The 15,632-nt window shown below is 36.1% G+C and overlaps 1 protein-coding gene across 4 annotated transcripts in view; it reads right to left on the minus strand.

Annotated features, from left to right (window-relative positions):
• The window catches only part of SATB2 (SATB homeobox 2), a 180,544-nt gene that overhangs the window by 89,932 nt on the left and 74,980 nt on the right, over nucleotides 1–15,632 (minus strand). For all 4 annotated transcript variants that reach the window (XM_025039435.1, XM_025039434.1, XM_025039433.1 and 1 more), the window contains 2 exons: nucleotides 14,268–14,391; nucleotides 3,696–3,798 (listed from right to left, as the gene is read on the minus strand). In XM_025039435.1, the coding sequence (XP_024895203.1) occupies nucleotides 3,696–3,798; nucleotides 14,268–14,391 (227 nt within the window). The remainder of the gene's footprint in view (nucleotides 1–3,695; nucleotides 3,799–14,267; nucleotides 14,392–15,632) is intronic.

A 15,632-nucleotide genomic window follows, 5' to 3' on the forward strand; every position in this document is an offset into this window, starting at 1 on the left:
TCTAAATAGAGTTAATACAAAGAAAGAATTAGGTTTAAAAATAAGTGTTTTATTGAAATGCATAGAATTGATGAAAGAAAATTACGGGATAAACAGCACACAATCCCAAAAATTCTTGAAAATAATTCTGTAAGAGTATGAATGTTTTTAAGTCACGGTGGATTTTACTTGTGTCCAACACTAAAACTCCTACATATTAAACAACTGTTAACACTGTTTTTTTTTTTTTACAAAAAAGTACTTTCTTTTTTTCTTATATTTTAGAGCTTACAAGTTCTACATTGTAAAATCTAGGCCAGAGCAATCATAGTATGAGAGGAACAGCAAGAAAAAAGTGCTGTCTAAACCAACCTACCACCCCATCCACTCACTTCATTTTCTTCAATACCAAAAACTTCTGGGATACAGGTTCATGGCTCTAGACCTTAACTTCATCTTGCCATCTACACTGAATCAACTCTAATGTTAACTTGAATATGTCTGTGTCAACCATGATTGTCTTTGAAAGGAAAGAAAAAAGGTAAACAGAATGTGCTTTGCTGTGATCACTGGGGAAAGTAAAGTTAACATTCTAAGCCAAAACAACTTACGACTTTTTAAAGAATAAAAGTGTAAATAGTTTAGCTATAATAACAACAAATTTAAAAAATGCACATTAAAATGTTTACTTCACAATTTAGACAATTCCATTTGTATATAGTTTTTACATCTGTTTTTAATGATATCGAATTATTGATTGTTCATTTTTCTCATATTTATTTAAGCATTAACTATAGAATTTGTAATGTGATCTCTTTTTTAATCCTTCCAGTAGACTTTTATTTTTGTCAGGTTTTAGTCACATTTACTTTGATCTTTCAGAGTATATAATTATTTTACTGTTTATTTATTTCTATAAGAAGAAAAAAAGTTTTGACCTAGGAGATCTATATGTGGCAATTTGTAACAGAATCACATAGCTTATGTTTAGGAAATCATGGTTTTGATTAAGAAGCAACCATTTAGTTCCCACTGTTTTATTAAAACAGACATTAACAGATAATAGGAAACATATTTAACAATATAGCCTGTATTTAGTTGAGGACATCAGTAAGTTAGCTTGAGATTTTCTTCTATACTGAATATAGCCCATGGTACACATAAATAGTAACTTTGGGCTGAATATGAGGTGGATGGGGTTGGAGGAGGAAAACCAGAGAGAGAGAGATGGAACTCTCTGCACTCTCAGAAAAGGACCTAGGGTAAAATTCTGGTTTTGCTACTACTAATTTCCTTTTTTTTTGAAAATAGAGGGACACAAACTGAAATTTTATAAACAAAATCATTACTTTCTCATGAGAAATGGATTCTACTAGATAGGAACTCCCACAGCGACGTTTATTCATAGCATAAAGCTACTATCAAATGAAATGTGCCTGTATAGGTCCAACACTTCCTTTTCTCTGAGGGTCGAAAGTTAATAAAACACTCTTCTCTGGGTGTTTATTTTCTGTACACCATTATACCTGTCATGGATTCTTTGTTTTTCCTCCCACTCCCTTGGTTGATGAATCAACACCACTTGAACTGTTTTACAGCAGCTTGTGTTTACTTCACACATACCTTAACCTTCCCTTTTCTCCTCCTACTGACACACACACATGCACACACACACTTTTCAACAGCAATGACTAGCTCCATCTCTTTGAATAGCATGTGTACACAATGTCTGGCAGCCTCTTCAGGTGTGGATCCTTGACCTCCTGATTGAAATCAAGGTCTTAGTCTGCTTTTATGGCACTTAAAGATTTAACTGTGCATTTACTATCTTGAAAGAAACAAAGCTTGAAGAATTGAATTCTAAGAAAGAAAGGAGAAATGTAGAAGACATAAGTGTTAACGTGTGTGTGAACAGACACACACACACACACACACACACACATTCTGTAGTGGCAATTCTGAAAACACTAGAGTGAAGGGTTTCCAGTCTTTCTGAATCTGGAATTATACTCCAGCCTATCAAAGGAGGACACTTCTTCCTTTCTCTTATAACAGCAAGTGAATGAGATTTAACAAATGACCTTGAAGCTGCATGATTCGTTTGATTTTTAGCCAAAGATGTGTTCAAGCACTTTAACAATCTTATTTTAAAAGAAAAACTTGGAGATAACACTTACAGAAAAGAAATCCTTCTTAACCACACAATCATGTCTTATAATGAGGAGTTATTCATCTTATCCTGTACAAGAATTAATATTAATAATATTCTAAAGTAAGTACCTAAAACAGAATTTCAAGGGTCCCACAAATTTTAGAATATGTTGAAAAGAAATAGATCTTAATTCAATTTTTAGTGAATTTAATTTCTCCTGGGTAGTTCAGCATCTTGACTTTCCTTATACATTATATATTTAGCATAAAATGTTCTCATTCTTTTGTAATCAGGAATGTGCCACCAATGCATATAAAGCTCATTTCCGCAAAAGGTAACCTTGTAAACAAGCTCTCAAATACTTAACAACCAACAAGCTGTCTCCCCAGAGGAAGCTTGCAGGTAGTAAAACAAATAAATTCACCCTTTACTTTTACCTGCCCACCATAAATGTCATTTGGCCCTCAAGTGGGAACAGTCAGTTGTCAGCAAGGCTATGACAGCCTATAATAAAGCGTGATGGATGATGTCATAATCACGCAAAATATGGACTGGAAAGCCCTCAAACATGAACCTATTATGTTACCAAAAATTCCCCAAATCTCTTCAGAGGCTGGTAGCATTTGAATTGAATAGCATATGAATTGGAATGAGAACAACAGAATTTTTCCAACATTGACATATTTGCAAAGGCAAAATATCACTGATATATTTAAAGGACTGGATAGTCTAAATAGCATGACATTTATTGTATAAGAGAACTGTATATTCAGGACCAAACATAATTCCATATATAATACATTAATACTAACACAACTACTACTATTAATTATTGTTATAGTATGATAGATATTATATTTATTATGAGATTGTTTTGTGCCAGTATTAACTTATTTGATCCTCACAACTAGCCATTGACTAAGATACTTTTATTATCTCAAGTTTCAGATGTGGAGATTGAGTCTTGGTGAAGTTAAATAATTTGTTCAAGCTCACACGGCTAGCAAATGGAAGATAAAGATTTAAAAACAAATCTGCCTGACTGCAGAATCCCTTCATTTAAACTACTGCTCTACAATTATCTCCAAATAAACACAACATCAAAACTCCATTTCTAACCAAAGATTTCCTGATACCACAACAGTCTTTCTAATTGGTTCACTGGTACCTAAACTGTAAGTGCTGATTCAACCTAGAATGACTGCCTTTAAATTTCCATTAAATATGTTAGTGGAAATGATTTATCAATTGAGCTTTTTAAATAGACATACATATCTGAAATTAACCATTTTGAAATATTTTTAAAGATCTTGGCCTTCACAATTATCTCTTGTGAAAACTATAAACTTCATATATTAGGCTAAGAATTTTACTTTTAGTTCTAATACCATCTTTAAGGGAGCCAATTTTGATCTCTTAATAAAAATATAAGAGTCTTACCTTTATTTAAAAATTTTATAAAATTTTATTTAAAAATTGTATCTAACACTGGCATAAACTCCAAAAAACCAACAACTCATTGGCCTAACAAACTGAAAATTGGCTTTAAAAATAAAAAGTTTACCTTTAATCTTCTTGTACTTCTTATACCATCTCCCAAACTCCTGGCACTTGGTTGCTGACACGTTGGCATAATATGTGCTATTTACAATGGATGAAATCATACTCTATAAAGAAAAAAAAAGTTATTTTTCATAAATATGAGTACTCCTTTTTTAGAAACAAGAAAGGGCACATTATGGCCCACACCAATTCTCCTTTGTCTTTTAAAGGACTCACCCTCCTGCAAACAACTATTAAACCTCAAACATGGTTACCTAAATTTACTATCCCTTTAACTTATACTTGTATGATGACAGTGCTTTCTCCAAAAAACCAACCTGGGGACAATGTCAAAGATGGAGAGGACATGACATACAGATTAGATGCAGAGGGAAAGAATAGTTGTGATTTAGGAACCGGAGCAAAAGGTGAGATCAGATGATCCAGCATCCGTCATCCAAATAATGCCTTTCAGATGTTTCTGTTCTGCTACCAACTGCAGTGAGCTTAGAGAGCCAAGAATCAGAGAACATCCGTGCTACACACTGCAGAACAACATTTAGGGAAATAAGTTAAATTAATATAATTTATAGAAACGTGTGATTAGCACTTGTGTGAAAATTCACCAAATGAAAAAATTAACAGTGCTATTTTAGAGCAGGGGAAACTAAACATAACACTTGTACTGTGTTTCAATCAAAAATGAATCAAAGCTAAAACTTTCTCAGTGCTTAAGTATTTGATTCCTTCTTGCTTTTCATTCTCTTCTCCCTCCTCAGCTCAACCCCTTAGCTAATTCGTTTGTAATTTTAGTGAAAAGGAAAGAGAAGGGGAGCATAACCTGATTTACCACTGAAAAATTAAAATTAAAATCACATACTTTGAATTAAATTTTCTACAGAAATATGTTTTCAGTCAATATGGCATGTTTGGACCAACATTTGTGACAGATGTTAACTTATACCTGAATGACTATGACAGTACATGTGTATGTTTTAGAGACTGTATTTTTGCAAATTCTGTCTAAAAACAAATGGACATAAACAATTTAAGAGATCCAAATGACCTACATAAGGTTTTATATTCTGCCTTAAAATCTCATCTTTCTCAAAGAAAAAAAAAAAAAAAAGGAAAAGAAAATACCCCAGAAATGGAGCAGTTGAGCAAAATCTTAGAACTTTTAATAGCATTTCTATAAAATATCTGAGATGAAAACAATAAATCAAGATAATGGCAAGTTATTTACCAGGAGGTTCAAATGCCAGCAAACAGTCTTGCATAGACTTCCATTTGAAATAGTTCCCTCTGTAAGCCCATAGTCTTCCTCTTTTTTAATCAGTGTGCAGTACTAGTGGGGGTAGGGGTCCTAATTGGATTCACAGAAACCTCTTTGGCCCTTCCTACATAGCAGATGGCTATCCTCCCCCAATTACTGACCTCTAAATTCTGTTCTCCAAGGGGAGATAATAAGAACTCTTTTAATCTGAGGATCTGAACACAGCCCCAGGGAACACAAAGAGCCAGTATCACCTGAGTGTATCACAGAACTTACAGAGACTGGCCTGCTGCCTGAGGATCAATGGAATCCTAATTTTCCTGAGGCAGGGTTCTACTTTGTATATTATTAACAAAGAAATAAGGAAGTCTCTTGGCTAGCTAGGCCAGTTCCCTCTCAGGCTCAGGGCTGAGTTTTTCTCTCTATCCTAGTCTGTGAGACCCTTGAGGGCAGTGACTATGTCTGTTTCATTTTTTTCCCCCTCCCTCATGTCTAACACAGTTCTGATGTGGGATATCTGAGTCACTGAAATTTAACAGATGAAAAGGGACAGAGATGAAATTTTAAAATGCCAAACTGAAATGTCATAGTAATGAAAAATTTAACATGAAAGCAGTCTAGTAATAATAGATGTATCAGCCACGCTGGTGTATGTGAATAATTGCAAATGTACTTGTCATCTATGTTGTTTGTATGAATGTTATCCTCTGAAAAGGAATAGGATTTATAGCTCTGGTAGGATGCAGAGCTAAACCTTCTATTGCAAAGTAGTTTAGAAAGCAGACCAAAATGGAATGTATCTCAAGCACTGCCTGGAGCTTTCTTTCAACCCTTCCTGGCCCATAAGACCAGGCCACAAACCCATATTACTCTGGCCCCAGATAATCCACATTTCCTTCACTCTCTGGTCTCCAGATTTGTCTTTGCTTCAGATGCATCTTCATTGACACTGCAAAGGCCAATCTATATGGCAAGGAAATGAGCACCTGGGCTTCTACTAGCTCCATCACCAGGTCCTATACTAGAGTCGCATTCACACTCACATAAAAAGGAGCTAGCTACCCAGAGATTCAATCAGATTTGTTCTTCTCCCCAGATTATAATAAATGAGTTTCTATCTTGACTGATAACAGAACAAAACATAAATAGGTTTAAGCTATGAACTGAGCAAAGGAACTGGGTAGCAAATAAACATAGTTTCCTAGATAATGAGATTCTTTAGCCACCAGAATGATCTCTTCATGGCACCTTTTATACATATGAATTCTCTGCATGTCTTTGCCGTACTTGACACTCGAAATGGTTTTACTGATACAAATTTTTGTAATTCAACCTGAGAGAGCTTTGAAAGCAGAAGAGGTACATTTGGGGGATATTTTAGATGAAAGGTCACATTATGTTTTATCATTTCAATTTCAAACATGAACATTCTCTAACCCTAAATTAGACTGTTATATTTTCATAGCCTAAGTCGGTATCACTAGACCTCACTAAAATATTCTTAACATGTACAACAAGGTCATCTTAATGTTAATGTCAATTTATTTTTAAAAAATCAAAACTTAATTCATTATAAACAAAATTGAAAGGGGCTAACACAGACCCAGCTCATGCTGACCTTTACTCTCCAAGGAATAATGTTCTCCAAGGTCTTGGGGCACAGAGAATCTATATTTGCCACATTTCATCTGTTCTACAGCCACATTTTAAAAAATACTTTAATGTCACTGAAATTGGGATGCACTTTACAATCCAGAGCATCTTAGATCTGATGAGCTACAGTTGTTGAAAACTGGCATGAGTAATGATTAAAATCTCTTCCATCTACTATCCTGCCAAAAAGATCTAATTTCTATTTATTGTTTTTTAAAATATGTATATAATTTTGTAGTTTATGTTGCTCTTTTATGTTTTCCAATCACTCTAGACCAACTATACAAATGGACTTTTAGGATTCCCACATCTTTTTGATAAATAAACAAGATCTGAGTCCGCTTTTTTAATCCAGAATGCAACAATTCCTGAGTATCTATGTCAATATAAAGCAGTGTTAATACAAATAACCCAGGAGATATGTGTATTGTTATTTTTAACGCTTAAACAAAGGGACTATGCTTTACTAAGGGTAATATTAAAGTGACTTTGCATTTACTAAGCGTACTCCTCTTTGCATGGTGACGAGCTATGAGAAATAAAGGGGAGGGTGCACATACAATGGGCAGTCGAGGCAGTCTCCTTCAGATGCTCAGCCACAGCCACAAACGCCCCACGAACAGGAATGTAAACAAAGCTATTTTATGAAAAAATGTTATGTATTAAAGTAAATAGGAAGGTCCGACGTGTTTTCCCAACTACAGAAATGTTTTGGACATTTCAGACTCCTTCATAATTGATTATAAAATTTTAAGTGTGAAAATTGTAGATGAGGAAATAAAAATCTAAGTTTGCTCATTTGCAGTCACTCTGTCATAGTATTTGAAAAGTTTTTAAAATAAAATATGCTACAACATATACAACAGGAGATACTGCAATCAATTCTTTAGACGAAGAAACAAACCAACAAAAAATAAACAACAGTGTGACCTCAGGCCTCTCATACGAGTTAATTAAGGAGTACAGAATCAGAGAAAACTACAGAATCTAAAGGTAATTTAAAACTTAATAGAAAAAGCAAAACAATAAACCCAGGTTAAGATGATTTGTACACTTAGAAAAGACAGAGATCTGAGTATCTCCTTTTCCTCCCCCCGAAAGATAAAATAATTGGATAGCTTTTGCCACATTCCCCTTGGCTTAATGAGATTTATTTGATTAAACAGTAACATTATACTAAGAGTAGTAAAGAGAAAACAAAGAATCTAAAGGTAATTTAAAACTTAATAGAAAAAGCAAAACAAAAAACCCAGGTTAAGATGATTTGTACAGTACACTTAGAAAAGACAGAGATCTGAGTATCTCCTTTTCCTCCCCCCGAAAGATAAAATAATTGGATAGCTTTTGCCACATTCCCCTTGGCTTAATGAGATTTATTTGATTAAACAGTAACATTATACTAAGAGTAGTAAAGCTGCACATACATATATACTCACTATTAAAAAAAAAAGTTTTAAAGCCAAAGTAAACAGTTACATGACTGTCAGTGAGAATGCCCTGTCTGAGCAAGAGGAGTGTCAAAGTTGGGAAAGAAGCTGGCATCCCATGACCTCCCTTTGCACGTTAACATGAAAGACAGAGCGTGATGCAGGCAATGAATAATATACGCATTCTTTGCTCATTTCCAGTCTTTTCAATCTACTTGTGATATGCTAAATAACATATTCAACATGAGATTATAATAATACTTTGATTAACTATAGTAAAGGAAAAAAACAGATTTGGAAGAATTACTTTGTCATGAAAAATTAATTTAATATAATTTGGCTGCCTTCTACTATCCCTTTCTATCCCTATTTCTGAGCTATACTATCAGATCTGAAAACTTTTACCATTCTAGTTGAAAGAAATACTTCTTCTGGACTTTAAAATATGAAAAGACTACATTTAAGAGCTTTCCTCCTAAGTAGCTGCTGAATGGTTTGCTTATCCAATGGTGGCATCCTTATCTGTGAAGTTCGGACATTGAGACCTGTCTCAGAGGGATATAGATTTCAGAGAGATTATTTGTGGAAAAGTGCTAGCACAAGATGTGGGGTCAATGAATATCAACTCTCTCACCTCTGTGTAATAACTTCATGTGGTCATCACAATTACCCAGTTAGGAATTCTTTCTAAGCTGTCACTTGTGAGCCTCTTTCTACATGAATTCATAAGGTTGAGCCTCAAACTAAAACAACCTTCCATGGAAATAACTTAAAAGGACAGTTGGCAACTGGTTTGTATGAGACAGGAAGCATCCTCACTACATTCACAAATTTAAGATTAAATGAAATGAACAGTTGGCAACTGGTTAACATAATATTGGTCCAGCAGTTGATCAGCCAATTGTCTGTAGATGAGCATTTGATCAATTTATTTTCCTACTGACCCAGTTGGTGGCTTGATTTCACTGTCCAAATATTTTGGCATATTGTACATTTAAGTTAGTCCTTGAATGATCCCCAAATGAACAAAGCTTGCTTAGGATGACAGAAATAATTATCCTACAGTCCATTTCTAAAAAAGACTTTCGCCATCATACTGGATATCTAGTAACATTTTCAGTTCAATAACTTTAGTCAGTCATTTTGTTCCTCAAACATTTGGCAGTAAAACCTCAAGTTGGGGCATGGAACAGAGCTTTAAAAACATCTACATACTGAGTGAAATAAGCCAACACAAAAGGACAAATATTCTTTGGTTATACTTTTATGAGGTATCTAGAATATGTAAATTCATAGAGACAAAAAATAGAATATAGGTTACAAGGGACTGGGGAGTAGAAGGGAATGGGGAATTATTTCTTATTGGTTACAGACTTTCTGTTTGGGATGATGAAAAGTTTTAGAAACAGGTAGGAGTGATAGGTTGTGCAACATTATGAATTAATGACAATTGTAAACTTAAAATAATTTAAAAGATAAACTTCATGTTATGTATATTTTACCAAAAAAATATTTTTTAAAACATATCTAGAATCAGAGAGAATGTGTTGGGACAGGGCGGGCAGAGGGACAGCGGAAGGTGCATGCATTTGCAAAGTATTTGTTCCTTCAGTACAATTTTCAGTTAACAAGACTTGTCTCTTTAGTCATTCCATTTGATCATCATAATAACCTATGAAGTCAACAAGGCAAGTACTGTTAGCTCTACTTATTTTAACGGATCAAAACCCCAAGGATCTGAGGTTTTGCCTTTTAACTCATCCTCAAGTAAGAATAAATAAGCCACAAAAAGATGTGTTCATGTTTTCAAATTGGAACAGTGAGGGGAGACCATTTAATAAGTGAGACTTGTGCCTAAGGTATGATAAATTAGGCAGCTTGGGGCTGATTATGTGGCTGAAGGAAGAGGCTGGAAGTAGTGACTCAGGGGGACATCAGAGGAAAAGGAAGAGGCTGTCAGCATTTAAACACATTTTAAAAGGTGAAATCAAAAATAAATACACAGACACACAAACACAACCTACACTTTCCAAGCATCTGGCCAGACAGAGAATAGCTAAATCATGACTTCCCTTTCTTTAAATATATATGCCTCAGGCTACAATTGTTGCCCTTTTATGGACTTTTCCACTCTTTTCTTCTTTTTTCAAGGCTGCTTTTTTGAATTGTAGACCACTAGGATGGTCAAGAAAGTATATGCTAGTCACTGAGTCATTCCTTTACGCAACTGCCAAATTTGAGTGAGAAATATCTAATATGGTTTGGCTCAGGGATAATAAGAATGAATTATTTCAAAAAATAGACATCTTTTACTTATGAGCTGAGTCTAATAGCCCAACAACCTATCTTTCTCTTTCAAAATAAGGAGTATTGGATGCTTCACTTTCTTCTTCCTAGACTGAAAGCTTTGTCGCTGTCTCATTTTCACCACTGTATCCCCAGCCCATTGTAAAATGCCCGACTCCTCATGGGGACGCCAGTAATGCTGGTGGAGTACACTGTTGAATTGCTGTTTCGCCTTCTTAGAACAAAAAATGCATTCTTTTTCACAATATGTGGGTTGAACTTCAGAAAAGGTATGCACTTGTTCTGTTGTAACCACCAACAATACAATCTGAAATCTCCACACTGAGATGCAATCTAGCTATGTAATTTAAGTGAATAATCTGGAACGTTTAAGGATAATAACTGTAGGATTAATGCTGGCGTCCACATCACATGCCCATGCTGGCGGGGAGGACTACCCCAATGAGATGTTCCATAATCACAAAGCATACCAGAGGCCTAAATCAAATCTCCCTTAATCTAAACAATAGAACTGAGCCCCTCTTTGACTAAAAGTATGCTGGGCATCAACTATCGAATTATTGTATTCACTGTCTCTAGTTCTAAACATTTTAGAGCTGCCAGGAACACTGTAAAAATAATAAAACTTTATATTTTCCAGCACTTTCTAAAATATTTTTATATTTAATTCATTAAACACATTAGAGCAATCGTTTTCAACCAAGAGTGATTTTGCTCCCCTCATAGTGCATTTGGCAATGTCTGGAGACATTTTGGTTGTTACAAATGGGGGGAGGGGAGATGGTGGCATGCTACTGGCATCTAGTGGGAAGAAGCTAGGGATGCTGCTAGACATCCTACAACACACAGGACATCTCCCCAATGCAAAGTATTATGCAGCCCAGAAGGCTAATAGGGCCAAGGTTTAGAACTCCTGCGTCGGAGCAACAACTACATGAAAGATACACATTGTGCTGAATGCTGAGAACATAAAGATAAACAAGAGCTGGCTTCTGCTATTGTGGGCAATCCACTGTGTGATGGAAACTGACAGATAACACTGACAACAGGCTGTGATAAGTGCTGTGACAGAGGTGTGTACAAAAGGCTACTAAGAGCCAAACAAGCAACTACTTCAACCGAGAGGTCAGGGTACTTCACCAGCAGTGACTTTCCAGCTGGAATTTGAAAGGTGATTCCATCAATTAGAAGAGAGCAGTGCATACTAGAGAAGTCAATATGAAAAAGCAAACATTGAACTACAGGACTTCTGGGTCACCAGCATTGTCTGCAAGGGCTATCAAAGCTAGAGACTAACACAGTACATCTCTCTGGAGGGCCAGTCTCATGAGGACAGGAGAAGGTTAATAATTCGCCATGTAAAGCAAATTTTATGGCATCTTTAAAAACACCAAAACCACAGGTAATATAGAGTAGAATATAAATTTTGCATGAATTTTTAAAATAATACAAGGAGCTACTTTGTTAAACTTGTAATACTAAAGGTCTAAGGGTACCAGTTAGGTTTCTTCCATCTCAGGAATATTTTGGTGAAGCCTGAACAATGGCAAGTGCTCTAAACAATTAATTGCATGTGTTTGGAGCATGGAGTGGGTGCTCTGGTAGAAAATTAGGCTGGACAGTGTCGCCTTGATTGTTCTTAAAGGCTATGCTATGGAGTCTGTACTTCCCACAGCTTGGGAGCGGAAGACACTGGAGGATTACAGACAAAGAAATGGCATGATATCAGTGCTGAAGAAGCAGGTGGCAGGAGAAAAGTTATGACGCAGAACAACTTAAAATATTTCAGATGAGAGGTGATGAAAGTCTAAACAAGGCAATGGCATAAACAAGAAGATTTTAGATGTGGAGGCAGTGGAATCCATAGGATTAAACATAAAAGTGATGGAGGAGAAATTTTTTAGGTTGGGCAAGTAGGTGGGCAAGCAATAAGAAAAGAAAATGGATGGTGGCGGGGGAAGGTTTTTTATGGTTGGGACAAAGATGATCTCATCTGAATCTCGAGATAACCCTGCAAATTATGTGAAACAACTAGAAACCATCATGCCCAGTTTACAGATGAGTTCGATAAGGCTCTGAGAATAGAGGGGCTGGCCCAGGATCACACACGTGATATAAGAGAACTGAGGCTAGAGCTCAGGGCTCTCAGCTCCTGATGTGGGTTCTTTCCACTCATGCTGTCTCTCTAGTCACATTTTATAGTTATAATCAAACCTGATAATCAAGGTAGATCAGTTTATACCAGATTCCCAGGGGCTTTATTAAAAGCCCTGGATAAAATTCTGATTTGGTGATATTGAGTTAGGAGCTTATCCACTTCCAGAGCAAGCCCATTTTGACTTCCATGTGAATCCAAGAGAAAATTAATTGTGACTAATTATGAAATTCGGGATAAATGATTGAAAGTTTTTTCTTAAATTGTTCTTTATCCAATCCCTGTATATGATCAGAATGATTCAAAATATTTATTTTTACAGCTTCATAAGCAAGTACATTGGAATAAATAAAAATTCTACATATACACCTATAGGTACGTACTGAAATGGCCTGTGTGAAAGGGGTAAGCACAAGAGCAGGCACATAACCGACAGTCAAGAAATACTAGCTTTCTACTACTCAGGTGCATGTCTTCTTGATTTTGGGGGGAGCAAAAATATTAATAGCATACTTTCTCTCAGAGGATCTAAATTCCAAAACACTCTCCGAGACACACATTTAAAAAATGTTCATGCCAACAACACCATGTCTCAATAATAACAGCTGATACCGTTTATGGAGCATCATTGCATGCCAGGTACCAGGCCAAAAACTTATGTGATTTTTCTCAGTTATTCCTCATTAGAATGATTACTCTCCTGGTTTTACTTACAAAGAAATAGGCTCATAAAGGTGAGGTCATAAAAGCTTGTAAGCCAGGACATGAAACCAAATCTATTTGATTCTGGAAGGCATGCTCTTAACCACTAGGCTTTCTACTTCTCCCCAAGATTCTATCGTCCTAAAACACAGCTCAGGGCACATCAAGTTTCTATGGTTCTTGTCACCTTCTCTTAAACTTCACAGACATGTCCTTGGCCCATTGTCTTAAATTAAGTGTAGCAACTCATACCAGGAAATGGATTTCCATTCACGGCTTTAAATAATGTCAACCTCAGTTCATTTCATGGCAGTCTTATAAGCCACCGCCCATAGCCATCAAAATATTATTTTGTCATTTAAAGAAGTGGGGCCCTTGCCCATGAACACAGATTGAAAAGGCAGCCTTTTCTTCTGCTGTTTCTTCCTTTGAGCCTCTCAATCTCTTATTTTTGTGGCTTATTTTAGTTTAAAATCAGTTCATGAAATATGGAGTATCACCTTTTCTCCCAATATGTTTTCACCTGATGAATTTACTGCAAAATCTCTACAAATGTGAATGACACAAAGATCATCTCTCTCTCTCTCTCTCTGCTGGACAGGAAAAAGGCTCAATAAATCAATATGAATAAATAAAGATGGTTTTACATGGCCAACTCATTCCAATGACCAAGTAATGCAATGATTTGGAGCCTGAGCTTTTGTCGGGCGATCTGGATTAAGGTCTCAGCCTGTTACTTATCCAGCAGAGTAAGCGTAAGCTGGTAAAGTGCTTCTCCCTGGATTTCTTGATCTATAAAATGGAGGCACCAATATCTACCTCCTATAGTATATGTGAAAAGTTACAGATTATGGATATAAAATGTTTTCATATACTCTCACTTCATCAAAGCTTTCAATAAGTGATAAATTCTATGCTACAACAAAAAACACCATAATCTCCTTATTTTTTCTACCTAAAATGTGATATGACTCTATAAATAAAATACAGCTGTCTAAGCAGGTGTGCCTCTGCTACTAGATGGTCCACCAGTGGCCTTCTATGTTTTCCAGAACACCTTTTGGAGATACTGACCTGGGAGAGAGGGCATTCTTTGGCTAATGTGCTCTGGTTCATCTCTTTGAGCAGTTCCTTTAAGGCATTGCGGACTGTGGCGTGGTTCCACTGCTCGGCAGGCAAGTCTTCCAACTTCGAACAACTGGAAAACAGGACAAGAAGAATGAATGACATGCAAACTATAATAATGGTCCTCTACTGCAGAGGGCTATGGGTGCAGCAATCACCTAGGTCCTATGTCAGTATCAGGAGAACTGCTAAAGAATGAGACTAATAAGGGAAGGGGAGCAAAACTGCTTCTCTAGGACCCTGATAGAGCACAACAGTCACTTTAAGTTGGTTATCGTACTAGCCTGAGAAAAAAGAGTCATTTCATACACAAAGAAATGCTCATTATAAAAAATAAGATTTCTCTAACCTGCTGGTGGAAATGGCAAGGCAGTGTGATTATAAACTTCCACAATACAAATTTAATTATAGGACATTCCTAAGGTTAAACATAAAGAAATGTTCCATTGTATTTGAAGTTTAAAGCCCCACCCATCGCCCTCATAGAAAAATTCAGATGTTACTTTCTTAACCAAAAAATGACTTTTAAGAGAAGACAACAAAGCATTCCTAGACAAGGATGGAAATGTTGGGTTCCTATTAAAGTATTAATTTTCCAAAAAGGGCAAATTCAAAACCTTTACACCAAAGGACAATATTCCTTGAATCATATGACTTGCAGGCATTTAAAAATACATGACACTACAGAGAACCTCTAGATTCTTTTTTTAAAAAAGGCATAATTTGTTCTGGATGCCGTATCTGAGAGAGAAGAGAAGAGAAGAGAAGAGAAAGAAAGAAGAGAAGAGAAGAGAAGAGAAGAGAAGAGAAGAGAAGAGAAGAGAAGAGAAGAGAAGAGAAGAGAAGAGAAGAGAAGAGAAGAGAAGAGAGGAGAAAAGAGGAGAAGAGAAGAGAGAAGAGAAGAGAATTAATTCCCGAAACCTCTGCAGGCCACCAGAGGTGGAAGAAGAAGATGTCCTGTGTCAGAGCCTTTTTGATAAGCCTGCTACGTGAGCACAAAACTCACCCCTCACAAACACAAACCTGAAACAGCAGAGGTATTTATTCTTCAAATACTATGTGCTAAGAATTTAACTAGAGGACCCATTAAAGTAGGGGCTGTAGAAAGTCCCCCTTTATGGGCTGTAGATTTTTAATGATTTATCAAGCTTTCCCTAGGTTACCACTTCACTGCTTCTGAAAACAAAACATAAAACAGTTGGAATGTGGACTATAAAGATGCCTGGTGAGGGGACCCTCCTTCCTCGCTCCCCTCCTTTTGCTTATTTCTTCAAATGTCTAGAAATTAACACAGACAGGACACACTGATCTCTA

The sequence above is a fragment of the Pteropus alecto genome, unplaced genomic scaffold (genome assembly GCF_000325575.1).
Source record: "Pteropus alecto unplaced genomic scaffold, ASM32557v1 scaffold3, whole genome shotgun sequence".
In the NCBI taxonomy this organism is placed as follows: domain Eukaryota; kingdom Metazoa; phylum Chordata; class Mammalia; order Chiroptera; family Pteropodidae; genus Pteropus; species Pteropus alecto.